Source organism: Phyllobates terribilis, unplaced genomic scaffold (assembly GCF_046119375.1).
Source record: "Phyllobates terribilis strain yellow unplaced genomic scaffold, ASM4611937v1 Scaffold_5__5_contigs__length_657084704, whole genome shotgun sequence".
Classification (NCBI taxonomy): domain Eukaryota; kingdom Metazoa; phylum Chordata; class Amphibia; order Anura; family Dendrobatidae; genus Phyllobates; species Phyllobates terribilis.
Window position 1 is genome coordinate 57776018 of NW_027362765.1, and position 17127 is coordinate 57793144.

The window sequence follows — 17127 nt, forward strand, 5'->3', positions numbered from 1 at the left end:
CCTGGCATGCGTGGTACCACTCATCCCCCAATCCTGGTATGTGTGACCCCCTCATCCCCCAATCCTGGTATGTGTGGCCCCCTCACCTCCCAATCCTGATATGCATGGCACCCCTCATCCCCCAATCCTGGTATGCATGGTCCCCTCACCCCCCAATCCGGGGTGCATTGATAAACATATATTATGCATTGATGCTGCTATTGACTTGTTATATATACTCTGTATACAATCTTGGGGTAGACATCAAAATATTCATAGCACTGACACTTTCTAATATCTCACTGTGCACCTTATTTATTATTCACAATTATTCTTTATTTATTTTATCTATTTATAGACTATTTATTCAATTATTATTATATATATATTTTTTTCTATTTTTCTTTCCCACACGGAATATCATATCGGACACTCGCCCCTGTTTTTAGATGTTTTTAGTTATTTTTATCATGTATTTGATCTGCTATTCATTGTTGTCACCTGTTGTTAATAAATATGAAATTATTCACTACATTTGATATTTGGGACTTTATGGTCGGCTTCCCTCTCTCCCCTTCTTCTTGTGGTGTTTTTTCCGATTGTCCCTTTTGCTTATATTGGTCCCTTATTCTGGCTGGTTGAATATTTATGTACTCTGTATTTATACACTTATATTTATTTCCGCCGGAAGTACATCTTGTTTTTTGGTTTCCTTGTTTTATTCTATCAAAGTATTATAGTGAAGATCCTTTGTTCAAAAGAAAGGGAAGGGGGGAGCAGAAACAATATACGCATGTCATTTAATGTGATTAGAATAAGTGTCTATCCTGCTTTAAAAAGAAAAATAATGATTTTTTTTAATTCCTCAGACAAGATTATGGTTGGGCTCTAGAGGTCTATTACTTACAGGATTTCTTTGACTTTACTCGTCATAGTCTGTTATATCCAGATGATAAATCCTATCAATCGGGGAGAGAGTCTGCTGGAGGATGATACTGCTGCTTGGGTGATGAAGGGCTGTAACAATGATGGTGGTATATATGCCATATAATATGCACAGTATGTACAGTTGAAACCAGAAGTTGCATACACTATATAAAAAGACACACATGCATGTTTTTCTCAATATCTGACATAAAATCAGAATAAACTTTTCCAGTTTTAGGTCAATTAAGATTACCATGATTTGTAATATTTGCCAAATGCCATAATAATGAGAGAGAGAGAATGTTTTAAGGCATTTTTATTACTTACTGCAAAGTCAAAACTTTACATACATTTCATTAGTATTTGGTACCATTGGCCTTAAACTGAATGACTTGGGTCAAACGTTTGGGATATCCTTCCACAAGCTTCTCACAATAGTTAGGTCGGAATTTGGGCCCATTCCTCCTGACAAAACTGGTGTAACTGATCCAGGTTTGTGGGTCGCCTTGCTCGCACTTGCCGTTTCAGCTTTGCCCATAAATTTTCAATAGGCTTTAGATCAGGGCTTTGTGATGGCCACTCCGAAACATTGACTTTGTTATCCTTAAGCCACCTTGTTACCATTTTGGCAGTATGCTTTGGGTCATTGTCCATTTGAAAGACCCATTTCCGCCCAAGCTTTAACTTCCTAGCTGATGTCTTGAGATGTTGCTTCAGTATTGCCACATAATCTTCTTTTCTCATGATGTCATCTATTTTGTGAGGTGCACCAGTCCCTCCCGCAGCAAAACAACCCCATAACATGATGCTGCCACCCCCATGTTTCATAGTTGGGATGGTGTACTTAGGCTTCAAAGCTTCTCCCTTTCCCTCCAAAGGTAACGATGGTCATTATACCCAAAATGTTCAATTTTAGTTTCATCACCCACAGGATACAGTGGGGAAAAAAAGTATTTAGTCAGTCACCAATTGTGCAAGTTTTCCCAGTTAAAAAGTTGAGAGAGGTCTGTAATTGACATCATAGGTAGACTTCAACTATGACAGACAAAAGGAGAAAACAAATCCTGAAAATCACATTGTCTGATTTGGAAAGAATTTTTCTTAAAATCCCCCTGACGAAGGAGACCGTGACCTCGGAAACGCGTCGGATAAGCGCTGCACTGTTTTTCCCTCAGTGGAATCCCCCAGTCACACAGATACTAAGTGCTCACATCCTTGATCATCAGCTGTCCTGCAGGTGTGACCGGCCGGCACACCTATCAGGCTGTCTGCAGTTCTTCTCACCCATGATCTTCATCCCTGTATCCACCTAGTGCAATGGCTGCATGTGCCTGAAAGCCCGAGTCTCTGAGAGTCTCTGTAGCCCTCTATCTCTGGCATTAACACGCCGTCTGAACCCATTCTCTGCAATACTCACGGCTTGTTCTACAGACTCCGCCACGCATCCATCACCTCCAGTTGCAGTTGTGACTTCTTCAAAGGACCCCTGGAAGCTGCACGCGTATATCTGAAGTGCTTCATTTGGACTACCATTTTCTCTAAGACAGGTAGAAATCACTCTTTTTGTATTTTACGATTGGTTTGCAGCACATCTCTTTTAACCACTTCGCACCAGAGCCTGTTTTTGCCTTCGTGACAGGGCCAATTTTTTCAATTCTGACCACTGTCACTTTATGAGGTAATTACTCTGAAACGCTTCAACGGATTCCCCTAATTCTGAGAATGTTTTTTCATGACATATTGTACTTCATGATAGTGGTAAAATTTCTTCGATATCACTTGCGTTTATTTGTGAAAAAATCGGAAATTTGGCGAAAATTTTGAAAATTTTGCAATTTTCAAACTTTGAATTTTCATGCCCTTAAATCAGAGAGATATGTCACACAAAATAGTTAATAAATAACATTTCCCACATGTCTACTTCACATCAGCACAATTTTGGAACCAAAATTTTTTTTTGTTAGGAAGCTATAAGGGTTAAAAGTTGACCAGTGATTTCTCATTTTTACAACAAAATTTACAAAAACATTTTTTTAGGGACCACATCTTATTTGAAGTGACTTTGAGGGGCCTTTATGACAGAAAATACCCAAAAGTGATACCATTCTAAAAACTTCACCCCTCAAGGTGCTCAAAACCACATTCAAGAAGTTTATTAACCCTTCAGGTGCTTCACAGGAATTTTTGGAATGTGGAAGAAAACAATGAACATTTAACTTTTTTTCACAAAACTGCTACTTTAACCTCAAATTTTTAATTTTCACAAGGGCAGCCAGAAAAAATGGACCCCAAAATGGGTTGTTCAATTTCTCCTGAGCACGCTGATACCCCATATGTGGTGCAAAACCACTGTTTGGGCGCACGGCATGGCTCGGAAGGTAAGGAGCGCCATTTGACTTTTGGAATGGAAATTTGACTGGAATCGATAGTGGACGCCATTTTGCATTTGGAGAGCCCCTGAGGTGCCTAAACAGTGGAAACCCCCAACAAGTGACCCCATTTTGGAAACTAGACCCCTCAAGGAACTTATGTAGATGTGTGGTGAGCACCTTGAACCCCCAGGGGCTTCACAGAATTTTATAATGTTGAAGTGTGAAAATAAAAAAACACATTTTTAACACAAAACTGCTACTTTAGCCTCAAATTTTTAATTTTCACAAGGGCAGCCAGAAAAAATGGACCCCAAAATGGGTTGTTCAATTTCTCCTGAGCACGCTGATACCCCATATGTGGTGCAAAACCACTGTTTGGGCGCACGGCATGGCTCGGAAGGTAAGGAGCGCCATTTGACTTTTGGAATGGAAATTTGACTGGAATCGATAGCGGACGCCATGTTGCATTTGGAGAGCCCCTGAGGTGCCTAAACAGTGGAAACCCCCAACAAGTGACCCCATTTTGGAAACTAGACCCCTCAAGGAACTTATGTAGATGTGTGGTGAGCACCTTGAACCCCCAGGGGCTTCACAGAATTTTATAATGTTGAAGTGTGAAAATAAAAAAACACATTTTTAACACAAAACTGCTACTTTAGCCTCAAATTTTTAATTTTCACAAGGGCAGCCAGAAAAAATGGACCCCAAAATGTGTTGTGCAATTTCTCCTGAGCACGCTGATACCCCATATGTGGTGCAAAACCACTGTTTGGGCGCACGGCATGGCTCGGAAGGTAAGGAGCGCCATTTGACTTTTGGAATGGAAATTTGGCTGGAATCGATAGCGGACGCCATGTTGCATTTGGAGAGCCCCCGAGGTGCCTAAACAGAGGAAACCCCCAACAAGTGACCCCATTTTGGAAATGACACCCCTCTGGGAATTCATCTATGGGTTTAGTGACCATTTTAACTCAATGGATGATTTCCAGAAACAAGCACGCAATGGAAGGTTTAGATTCTGGAGAACCCCCCCTGGAAATTAAGTGAGCTCTACTCGAATGTGTCATTCACTAAATGAACCAAATGTTTGTATGACAAATTTGGATACATTTTTACAGTTTAAAAACGTGGTTCTGTGTGGAAGATTTTAAAGCAGTCAGTGACCCATAAGGCTGGCAATTATGGGCATTGTGGGCAATAGTAGCGGGTATCACGCCTCATTCCTCTCTTAGTACATACACGACATCTTTTCTGGGGGTTCCTTCTTGTTTCCGTTGCTGGAATAAGTGCAATAAAATGTCGCTCAGTGAGTCTTTTCACATCCTCGGATTCTAATGGATGAGCGGGGCTAACACTTTGAAAGACAAGATTTTCAATTACCTTTTCTTGATAATCAAGAAAAGGATCTGAATTTCCTGCTTTTTTGTACAACACAAAAGAATTGTATGTGGCCACCTGAAACAAATAAATAACCAACTTTTTATACCAGGTATAGGACTTTCTTGATACCTGGTATGGCTGTAGAACCTGGTCTGCAAGGTCCACACCCCCCATGTGTTTGTTGTAGTCAATGACTGACACAGGTTTTTGCTTCGGAGTGGTGGATCCTAGTTCTACAATGGCCCTTGTGGCATCTGTGTGGATCGAGCAGAGGACAAAAATATCCCTCTTATCCCTATATTTCAGGGCGAGCAGCTCTCCGATGCGTACAGCCCCTGACTGCCCCTTTTGGAACTTTTGGTTGACCAATGGCTGTGGAAACCCCTGACGGTTTTTACGAATGGTCCCACAAGCCCCGATGTTGTGTTCAACCAGACTTTTAAATAGGGGTATGCAGGTGTAATAATTGTCCACATATAGATTGTAGCCTTTTTGAAAAAATGGACTTATCAGCTCCCAAACAATTTTTCCAGATGTCCCCAGATAAGTAGGGCATCCTGGTGGGTTTAGTTGGCTATCTTTCCCCTCGTATATGCGAAAAGCAGATGTGTATCCGGTTGAACTTTCGCACATTTTATAGATCTTTATTCCAAACCTTGCCCTTTTAGATGGGATAAATTGCTTGAGGTGCAGTCTTCCTTTGAATTTTACAAGGGACTCATCTATAGAAATATTTTGTGTTGGGGTGTAGAGCCTTAAGAATTTTTCTGACAAATTTTCAATGATGGGTCTAATTTTATATAACCTGTCATGTTCTGGGGCATTTCTGGGCAGGCATTGACTATTGTCGTTAAAATGCCAAAACCGCATGAGCATTTCATAACGGGTCCCAGGCAGAACGACTGAAAACATAGGGGTGGCTTGAACAGGGTGGTTGGACCAGTAGGATCGAATGCTTGGTTTTTTAACAAGCTCCATGGCAAATGTAAGTCCTAAAATTTTTTTTTATTTCCGGGACATTAGTTGGTGTCCATAAATTTGCCCTAGCATAGTAAGATCGGGGATTCTGGCTTATGAATTGGGATGCATATAAATTTGTTTGCACGACAATATGCTCTAGCAAGCTGTCTGTAAAAAACAAATTAAAAAAATGAATTGGTCCAAAATCTTCCACCTCCACATTTATACCAGGAATGGCGTTGAAATCAGGGCTGAATGGAGCAGCCGAATCCGAAGCCTCCCATCTGGGAAATGCTAGATCATGTGGCAAAACTCCTTGTACACTGGCGTGCGCCAATTCACTAGTAGCAGGGACAGCGCTTGTACTGGGCAGTGTTCCCTGATTTGGAGACGTTTCTCCAGTAGCGCTATTTGCCCCTATTGCTGTACTGGTCCTTGGGCTTGAGGATGGAACAGAATCACTGCTCATTTCTGAGCTCTCAGTGTCGCCACTACTAAAGCCCTCAAAATCCATATCTCCATCTGAGATTGCACTGTCATCAGTGTCAGAACATAGCAGGGCATACACCTCTTCTGCAGTATAAGTCTGCAGAAGAGGTGTATATATTTTTATATTTTTTGACTGGACTGAACGGACCGGACTGAACGGACGGGACCGGACTGGACTGACCGGACTGACTGACTGATCTGACCGGACTGACTGACTGACTGATCTGACCGGACTGACTGACTGATCTGACTGATCTGACAGGACTGACTGACTGATCTGACAGGACTGACTGACTGATCTGACAGGACTGACTGACTGATCTGACAGGACTGACTGACTGATCTGACAGGACTGACTGACTGATCTGACAGGACTGACTGACTGATCTGACAGGACTGACTGACTGATCTGACAAGACTGACTGACTGATCTGACAAGACTGACTGACTGATCTGACAGGACTGACTGACTGATCTGACAGGACTGACTGACTGATCTGACAGGACTGACTGACTGATCTGACTGACTGATCTGACAGGACTGACTGACAGGACAGACTGACAGGACAGACTGACAGGACAGACTGACAGGACAGACTGACAGGACAGACTGACAGGACAGACTGATCTGACAGGACAGACTGATCTGACAGGACAGACTGATCTGACAGGACAGACTGATCTGACAGGACAGACTGATCTGACAGGACTAACAGGACTGACTGACAGGACAGACTGATCTGACAGGACTGACTGACTGACAGGACTGACTGACTGATCTGACAGGACTGACTGACTGATCTGACAGGACTGACTGACTGATCTGACAGGACTGACTGATCTGACAGGACTGACTGATCTGACAGGACTGACTGATCTGACAGGACTGACTGACTGATCTGACAGGACTGACTGACAGGACAGACTGACAGGACAGACTGACAGGACAGACTGACAGGACAGACTGATCTGACAGGACAGACTGATCTGACAGGACAGACTGATCTGACAGGACAGACTGATCTGACAGGACTGACAGGACTGACTGACTGATCTGACAGGACAGACTGATCTGACAGGACAGACTGATCTGACAGGACAGACTGATCTGACAGGACTGACAGGACTGACTGACAGGACAGACTGATCTGACAGGACTGACTGACTGACAGGACTGACTGATCTGACAGGACTGACTGATCTGACAGGACTGACTAATCTGACAGGACTGACTAATCTGACAGGACTGACTAATCTGACAGGACTGACTAATCTGACAGGACTGACTAATCTGACAGGACTGACTAATCTGACAGGACTGACTAATCTGACAGACTCACTAACCCTAACCTTACTTTCTTTTTGATTTTTTTTTTCACTTTCCCAGTGGCAAGGCTGACACAGCTCTTGTCACAGTGTTTCTCCTCTGCTCTCTCACTGAGATCGGAGGAGAAACAGTGCATTTATCAGCCAGATCGCCCGGGAAAGTTTGTTGCTAAAACAAACTTCCCTGGTGATCTCTCTGATTGGCTGGTGTGACGCTGACATCATCGAGACCTGAGCCAATCAGGTCTCGATGATGTCAGAGGTCACAGCACCGGGATCCCCGCCGCTGCTGAGGTATGTGTAGGGTCCCGATCGCCGACCACCGGCTGTCACTATCTTTTAAATGCCGCGATCGCTATGGATCGCGGCATCTAGAAGATAGGAACAGGTTAACATCATGGGGACCTGATCCAATCAGGTCCCCATGATGCCACATGTCAGAGCTATCGCTCTGAACCGGTACCGCAGCGCTAGCAGGACCCTGGGGGTCCTGAGCGCTGCGGGACCACCCACCGTTTTTAAACGCCGGCGCTGCACAGAGCCCAGCAAGCGCCGACGTTTATGTACAGTGGGCGGTCGGGAACCGGTTAATCATTTCAAGTATGAAAAATGGTTGTAAACTGATGGCAACAGCTATGTTCTACAAGAAGTACATTCTATAAAATAAGAAGAACCACCCCACACATTATCTAACGAGCCCAGACCCAGTGTAAATGCTGTGTACAACTGTAAAAATACTAGGAAGTAGGAGGATATCATCCAGTAGCTACTGAATAAATCTAACAGTTAACAGCCAATTAAGAAACAAAAGCCCCTATCACATTTCACTGTGGGTCGCCTAGTGAAGATCCCAATACACATTAGGCGATCATCAGGTTTGGCCGTGAGTCTAATGTTGTGGAGATTAGGATCCAGCATGTCTGATATTCGACTGCAGATCCTTTTGTTCTCTAAGAGATAAGGACTTTCTCATACAAGAATATGAGAACCCTTGGCCAGCTGAGCACTTCTGAATATGGGAGAGTAGATAAATATAAATACATACTTCCGGCCAGAACCTGACTAGTGTGCAGGGCCTCCCTCCACACACTTGTATGGAGTGAGGCCGTGCCCACTAGTCGGGTTCTGGACGGCAGTATGTATAAGGCATACGTACCCGTCAGTACCGGATCAGAAACCGGCTAATGCCCACAGCACATAGTGCGTGCGCTGGCAGGATTCAGAGTGACTACAGACTTATCATTTTGGACCAGACAACCTCTCTAAGCACAGCTCCTTTCTAAGCTCTGCCCATCTGCATGATTTACGTTATTTAGACTCGCTTCTCCTCACACTTTGCTAACTTGCTGAGCTCCCCTACACATTTGAAATGAAGCAATTGCACAGACAGCACCCCCTCCCCTCTGCTGGAAATCATTTTCAGACTTTGCAGTGATAAAGCACAAGAGAAATGCTCTGGGACCCAGCAGAAAGCAAGTCTAGAACTGATTTGCTCACATTGAGTATTTGGTCAGTATTTTACATCAGTAGTTGGAAGCCAAAACAAGGAGTGGGTGATAAATACAGACGTGGTGACGTGTTTCTATTATACTTTTCCTGTGATTGTTCCACTCCTGATTTTGGCTTAAAAATACTGACCAAATATTGAACATGTGAATGTGGCCTAAGGCTTGATTTCTATATGCAGGGTGGGCAGTTCTTCTCCTCTGCTGGAGTGCAGTGATGGGCTCACAGCTCTTGACTGCAACGTGCATGTGGAGAATAAACATCTGAAAGCACAACCTACCATGAATTTGACTGTTAGGGCAGATTGACAGTCCCGGCCTGGCATGGCTCATGAAAAAGCTATAGCTTATTATTATTTTATCCTTGGCCCTTTAATGAATTTTTTGGGAGGCAGAAATAAAAGCTGAAGCAATGGCTTATTTCATCGACCCTTGACAACAATGAAACTTTTTTTGGGCAGCTGAGCAATAAACTTGGTTGGAAAAAAGTCTAAAGTCTCTTGGAGAATGTGTGAATTGCGAAGAAACAAAATAAGGCATAATATGCTGATCGCTGAGATTCAAAGTGATCCTGGGATTGGAGTTGTGCAGCCACATCCTGAATAGGGTGAGTGTGCCATTGCTCGGCCTGCAACCCATTCATTGTCTTTGGGCCTGCTGAGTACAATGCTTGGCTATTTCCAGCAGTCCCATAGACAGTAAATTGAGAGGAGGTTGAACATGCGCTCCTCTACTCCATTCATGATGGGGCTGCAGCACCAGCACCAGGATCAATGGAGGGCCAGCTGTCATAATCACAGTGATCAACAAGTTATAACTTGTGTTTTTGGAATAACCTTTTTTAAGTCATCCAAAAACATTCCCTTTTTGGGGATGAGCAACCGGTTTATTTGTAACGTGAAAAAAAAAAGCTATTTAACAAACCATCCAAAAATTAATCTTTTCTGGGGAGCAGCTTCTTATATTTACTCTATGCAAGGGAGGGCAGCAGTACAGGATAAAACACAACGGACAGGCAGGCATGTCTGGCTGTGTAGAGCCAGCACTGAAAGCCTCGTCAGCAGCAAAGTATAGAACATGATGGACAAGCAGGCAGATGCTGTGGCCAATCTAATCATTGACCTCAGCCTAAGTGTATAAAAATAGTCAACATATAATTGTAGCAGCCAGTGACTGAGTAGAATCTGTGACTTCTCTCAATTTAGTGGTCACTTACCTGGGTAGTCATATGTAGGAATCTCTTCTTTACACCACTCATCACCCATCACATATGTCTCTGTAGTATTGATATGGGGCAAGTAGTCCTGTGGAAGAAGATGATGGGGGCATCTCTCTAGTGTTGTCCTCTTACTGGACAGAACTGGAGGAAACACATACAGGGACTGAATTAATACTTTACATACAGATAATTATAGGGCAGGTGTATTTAGTCCTGTCTATTACCTGGAGATGTGAGGGGCTGGGAAACCTCCATTATGACATCCTTGTACAGATCTTTGTGTCCTTCTAAATACTCCCACTCCTCCATGGAGAAATAGACAGTGACATCCTGACATCTTATAGGAACCTGACAAATACAATGATACCTTCATCCCCCAATCCCTTCATAAAGTTACTGTATAATGTCCCAGCATTTCCAGCAGTGTCACCTCTCCAGTCAGCAGCTCAATAATTTTGTCTGTGAGTTCTAGGATCTTCTGGTCATTGATGCCCTCATGTATCAGGGGGTGACAGGGATCACTAGAGGTCTTCACTAATATGTAATCCTGGTTATGGAGAAACACATTAATAAATCTCACTACAGACATTTCCAGAGTCCTCACCTCTCCAGTTCTGTCCATCTGTTATTCCCATAGATAAGAATGATGTAATGTGATGTCATCAGAATCTCTCACCTCTCCAGTAAGCCGGAAGAGGATCTCTAGGGTGAGGTGTAATATCCTCTCCGCCATCTTGTCCCTGTCCCTATCCATCCTTGACGGGTCACTCAGGAAAATTCTGTTATATAGAAGATCTCCAGTGAGAGGATCCAATTTTGTACGGACCTGAATGGGGAGAAGATGACGATGTAACATCATAAATCTCCGGAGCTGTTACCGGCTTCACATGATCACTACATACAGTCATGGCCCCGTCCTGCCCCCGGTATAACACACAATCACATTATAGTTACATACAGAGATTCATCACATATCTCCGATCCAGCACCAAAAACTAAGAGCAAATCTAAAAGAAAAAAATCTTAAATATCTTTCTTAAAACGCCACTGTGGAAGATTCTTATTATTGACAGGCACTGTACTAAATAAGGAAAGTGCCTCTGACTGTGGTGCCTCTCCCCAGGCGGCTGTGACAATTTGTGACCCCCTCCACCACCCTTTACTTGCCAAGTCCCCGAAGGGACCAATAGAATAAAAGGGGACGTCTGTCACAGGCCGTCCTATAAGTATAAAACTTAATGATGCCCCAGCCTCCTTCCTTTCCCCTATGAGTGCTGGAATAGCTTGGTCATCACTGTCCGTTGTCCGGTATAGAGAAACAGGTTACAGGTCAAGTTATGGAGGCTCTGTGTGCTAGGTTAGTGACACGACAGGCGTACTCGCCGCAGTTCCTCTGACTCCACTTCCAAATCCTCTCACAAACGTCACGAACACCAGCGCACATGCCAGTGAGGGAAGCGGTCTTCATAGTTATGGCGGAGATCAGTATCCCACAGGAGGGATCATAAATCTCGGTCCTCGAGGTGGTGCTCTCCATCTTCAACAACCGAGAAGTCGAGCACATCGGAGAGCCCCCGTCAAACGGTTGCGTCGATCCCAGGGGACATAAGCGAGACAAGGGCACCCTCCAGGGCTTCCAGCCTGCTCGAGCCACCGACATCGTCCAGGACTTCAAACCGAGGCACGCCACACACATCAAACGATACTGGTGCCGGAGTTCTTCCATACCTCTGAGTCTCTCCTCCAACCGCAGGCATGAGTGAGTACGATATAACGGTAACACCTACTCGGTCACTGCCCTTAAGGCCCTAGTGGGCCAATTATCTGTGCCAGCAAGCCCAGTAATTAGTGATGAGCGAGCATGCTTGTTACTCGAGATTTACGAGCATGCTCAGGTGTTTTCCGAATATCTTCAGCGTACTCGGGTGTTATGTTTTAGTTACTCAGTGCTCATGATTGGCGACTGTTTGACAGCTTTAATACATGTGAGGAATGCCTGTTTCTTAGGCATTCCTCACATGTATTAAAGCTGTCAAACAGTTGCAAATTATGAGCACCGAGTGACTAAAACAACATAACACCGAGCACCGCTGAAGATACTCGGCGAGCCCCCGAGCATGCTCGCTGAAAGAGTTAACAGAACATACTCGCTCATCACTCCCAGTAACCAATACCATGTAAGTGACACTGCCCTTAGCTGGTGTGCATAAAGATGCATTTTGTTTGTGGGATTAGCCCATTGAGATCTCATATAGATAAGGAAACCAAAATTAAGATATGGAATAACAAGTACATCGATATATGGTCACTCATATCTGCTGACCAGCATATGATCGACAAAGAGAAAAACAGCCGACAGACCGTTCGAAAAGCACAGACAAAAGGTCGCAAAAACAATGAACAACTGGTTACAAGCGTTTTCTGTGCTGGACTGGGTTGCATTATGGGCCAAAAGCATCCGGAACGCTGTTCAGAACTATTCATATACCAAGATATGGTTTACAACTCCTACAAAGCCAACGGCGGTTCCACATGGTGGCGCTATGACAAAGAGTTCCAGTGGCGGTTGGCCCTGCAACGTCTATTAGGCTGGGGGGTAAATGCAACCAACGTTTGGCTGCGCCTTATGTTGTCGCAAAAGCACCACCCCTTTTCACAGCGGCTACTGGACAACCGACAACAGCAGGCCAAAATTCAGTGGTCGTACAGGGGCTTAACGAGGGACACTGTCGCTTTTTCGGACAATGCAAATGCAAACACGATTACTCAGCCTACGGGGGAGCCCACCCTGCCGCAAGATGCTCTTGCCCAACAAGCAAATTAACAACCAAACTCCCACAGCCAGAATCTAAGGACCCCTGTGAGCGTAACCGCGATGGGCCCCTGGTTAGACCGTTATCCTAAGAAGGAAGGGGAGGGACAGTTACGCTTTGGCTTAATATACAGTTTTTTCATTCCTTTCAAGTTCAATAAATCGCCCACCTTCGCAAACAACCTAAAATCTGCAAGAGAACACCCCAAAATACTCAGAAATAAAATTCAAAAAGAAGTAGCCATAGGCAGAAAGGCAGGCCCCTTCACAAATCCACCTTTCAGGAACCTGAGAGTTCCCGGTTGGGTGTAATCCCCAAAAAAGACCCAGGTACATTCCGCCTGATCCACTATCTATCATACCCCAAAGGAGATTTCGTGAACGACGGAATTTCGATGGAAGATGCCTCGGTCTCCTACACGTCCTTGCAGTAACGCTAGTACAGGACGCGGGACCAGGAGCGCAACTCGCAAAATCCGACGTAGAATCCGCTTTTCACCTATTTCCAGTACACCTGGATTGCTACCACCTGTTGGGATGCCAAGTGGACAACGACTACTTCTACGACACTTGCCTCTCAATGGGTTGTTCAATCTCTTGCTATTACTTCGAGCTATTCAGTTCCTTCCAGGAGTGGGTACTAAGGCACGAAACCGGCAATAGGTCCATCACCCATTACTTGGACGACTTCCTATTTGTTGGACCAAAAAACACAAACCTATGCCAATCACTACTGAACGAATTTAAAAACATCTCGCGACGGTTCGGAATTCCACTATCCCCAGAAAAGACCGAAGGCCCAACAATAAAGCTGTCATTTTTAGGCATAAAAATTGACACCTCGGCGATGTTGTTCCGCCTCCCGATGTAAAAAATACAAAAAACAATACACCTGATAGAAGGTTTTTGCGCGGTACGGAAAGTAACCCTACAGCAGATGCAAGCATTACTAGAACTTCTCGTGTTCGAAAGCCGGGTGATGCAGGTCAGCATTTTCAGAGTTTTCTCTCGTCGCTTATCACTCGCAACAAAAGGCGTGTCCAAACCAAACCATAAAATCAGAATCAACAGGCAAGTACGGGCGGACTTAGAAGTGTGGAAAACCTTCTTACAGTCATTCAACGGTCACACGTTCTTCATGTCAGTAGAAACATCCAACCATGACCTAAAACTATTCACCGGGGCGTCAGAATCCAGTGGCTACGCAGCAATACTAGACATCCAGTGGAGCACAGGCCTATGGCCGTTCTACTGGAAAGAGCAAGAACTGACTGAAAACCATACCCTCCTAGAACTCTTTCAGATAGTAGCAGTGCTAGAACTCTGGGGCACGCACCTGGCTAACAAAAACATCCTTTTTCAAACAGAAAACGCCAACCTGGCACACTGCATAAACAAGATCGCATCATCGTCCCTGCCAGTACTAGGCCTCCTGCGCCAGCTAGCATTTAATTTCCAATTACTGAACTGGGAAGACGTGAAAAAAATATTCATCATTAATCAAGCCTTAAATGGGTGGAAAAGGGCTCAGCCAAGCAAGGAATGTAGACGCCCCATTTCGATACACCTGCTTACTCACATCATATCCCTAACGGCAGTAATATGCTACTCCCAATTTGAGTCGACACTCCTGTCTGTCACCTTTGGGATCGCCTTCTTTGGGGCGCTACACATCAGCGAATTAGTCCCTCAATCAAAGAACAGCGCCAGCGGAGGGTTAATCCACAAAGATGTAGTCATAGCCAATAATGTTATACGCTTACGCATACACAAATACAAAGTAGATCCATCCGGCAGGGGCACCTGGTTGCTATTGCACCTTCAAACAGGGCAGTCTGTCCGGTCAAACTAGTCAAAACCTATCTATCCAATAGACCACTAGGCAGTTTCTTCTTATCCCACCTCGACAGCTATCCACTAACGAGGTACCAGTTCCAATCAATATTTAATAAATGTTTAACAGCGGTAAGGACCCACCCCAAAGATTACAGGACACACTCATTCCGCATAGGCGCTGCAATGGAAGCAACAAAAGCAGGATTGCCAGAAACGGAAGTTCAGAGGATAGGGAGATGGCACTCCGCGTATTTTTGGAGATACATAAGACCGGACTTGTTAACTTAACGTGGTTTATTTTCTTCCAGGTGTCACAAAGCCAACAGTTTGGCTATTAGGCGATTCATTTATATACTGGGCAGAACAATGGGCAAAATTCCACTCAGGCAGGAGGAATTTGGGTGTTTGGGGAATCAAATTTAATTGGACAGGTAAAAGAGGCCTACAGTGGCCACAGTTACTCCTGAGGTGGTTGAAATCGGCACTGAAGGGGTTAATAGTAATGGGGAATCTCCACATACCTCCACCTGCAGAGCCGCCACCACATATATGGCTGCTCTGTGCGCACAGGACCTGTGATGAGGTCACAGGAGGGGAGGAGTCAGGGGTCACATGATCAGGGGCCTCAGTGGATGCAGGACTCTGCTGTGCTGGTTGTCATGGTGCTGGATGAGCTGAAGGTTATGTGTGGGGTCAGGAGGGGTTTACAGTGTGGATGTAGCAGAGCTGCGTGTGTACGAGGTGTAGGGAGCGGAGCCGTGTGTGTACGAGGTGTACGGAGCGGAGCCGCGTGTGTACGAGGTGTACGGAGCGGAGCCGCGTGTGTACGAGGTGTACGGAGCGGAGCCGCGTGTGTACGAGGTGTACGGAGCGGAGCCGCGTGTGTACGAGGTGTACGGAGCGGAGCCGCGTGTGTACGAGGTGTACGGAGCGGAGCCGCGTGTGTACGAGGTGTAGGGAGCGGAGCCGCGTGTGTACGAGGTGTAGGGAGCGGAGCCGCGTGTGTACGAGGTGTAGGGAGCGGAGCCGCGTGTGTACGAGGTGTACGGAGCGGAGCCGCGTGTGTACGAGGTGTACGGAGCGGAGCCGCGTGTGTACGAGGTGTACGGAGCGGAGCCGCGTGTGTACGAGGTGTGCGGAGCCGCGCGTGTACGAGGTGTACGGAGCGGAGCCGCGCGTGTACGAGGTGTACGGAGCGGAGCCGCGCGTGTACGAGGTGTACGGAGCGGAGCCGCGCGTGTACGAGGTGTACGGAGCGGAGCCGCGCGTGTACGAGGGGTACGGAGCGGAGCCGCGCGTGTACGAGGGGTACGGAGCGGAGCCGCGCGTGTACGAGGTGTACGGAGCGGAGCCGCGCGTGTACGAGGTGTACGGAGCGGAGCCGCGTGTGTACGACGTGTACGGAGCGGAGCCACGTGTGTACAATGTGTGCAGAGTGGAGCCGAGTGTGTACGACGTGTGCGGAGTGGAGTGTGTACAACGTATACGGAGCAGAGCTGTGTATGTAATTATTACTATATAGGGTATATATGTACTTTAGTGTAATATACTCGCTAAAGGGTACCTGTCATGTCAAAAAACGCTATTAACCTGCACATATGGGGTTAATCTGTAGGTTAGTATTGGTGTAAAGCCTTGCTTCCGCTGCACTGATAGTCCGGTGCGGGGAAGAAATGATCTTTATTCCTCCCGGCAGCCTCCAGCTTTCAGTCATGAAGGAGCAGCTTCCATCACCGTTCATTAAATAGTGAGCGGCGGCTGTGACCGTGCCCCGGCACTAACTGACAGCCAGCTCAGCAGTGCATCAGTACAGAGACAGAATTCTGGTGTAAAAAGATGTGAAAAGTCACAAAATTTTGTCACACCTGTGCTAAAATTATGCGACTTTTGGAGTTCTCATGCCATTTTTGCACAGCTCTGGTAATGTGGGCGGAGCTGGCACAATACAGGATCATGGCGACCTCTACTTGTCCAATTTATGATGAACAGCGGCATTCGCTATGCCACAAATCTTACTCCAGCAGGGACCAAGGTGTACGCTGCTTATCCGACACTCTTGATTAATGAAAAGGCATACATATGTCTCCAGCATATCTACTCATCGAGGCTGGCATTAACAACCAATCTTGATAAATCGGGCCCTGTGTGTTCTTTGTCAGGACCTATAGACACTTGGAGCCAGTCCTCTTCATACATGATGTAGTGTACAGGGTTCAAATGACCATCTACCATCATATCCAGGGGGCAGAACGGTGGCTCAGTGGTTAGCTCTGATGCTTTGCAGCTCTAATACCACCTAAGACAACATCTGCAATGAGTTGA

General features: G+C 45.6%; 1 protein-coding gene across 1 annotated transcript; it reads right to left on the bottom strand.

Moving 5' to 3' along the window:
* Nucleotides 1-1207: 1207 nt before the first annotated feature.
* LOC141272035 (gastrula zinc finger protein XlCGF66.1-like) lies at nt 1208-15389 on the bottom strand. The gene is made up of 6 exons (XM_073682325.1): nt 15327-15389; nt 10834-10983; nt 10588-10704; nt 10382-10505; nt 10155-10298; nt 1208-1941 (listed from the first exon to the last, which is right to left on the bottom strand). Exons 2-6 carry the CDS (start codon nt 10909-10911, stop codon nt 1925-1927), a joined length of 480 nt encoding a protein of 159 aa, XP_073538426.1. The 5' UTR covers nt 10912-10983; nt 15327-15389; the 3' UTR covers nt 1208-1924.
* Nucleotides 15390-17127: the final 1738 nt, after the last annotated feature.

Bases quoted from the DNA above. Each gene is read 5' to 3' on its own strand.
- LOC141272035 (XM_073682325.1), bottom strand. From the start codon at position 10,911: ATGGATAGGGACAGGGACAAGATGGCGGAGAGGATATTACACCTCACC. The intron at 10,705-10,833 runs GTGAGAGATTCT...CTCCATAACCAG, and splicing joins TCTTCCGGCTTACTGGAGAG to GATTACATATTAGTGAAGAC. The intron at 10,506-10,587 runs GTGACACTGCTG...TGTATTTGTCAG, and splicing joins TTGAGCTGCTGACTGGAGAG to GTTCCTATAAGATGTCAGGA.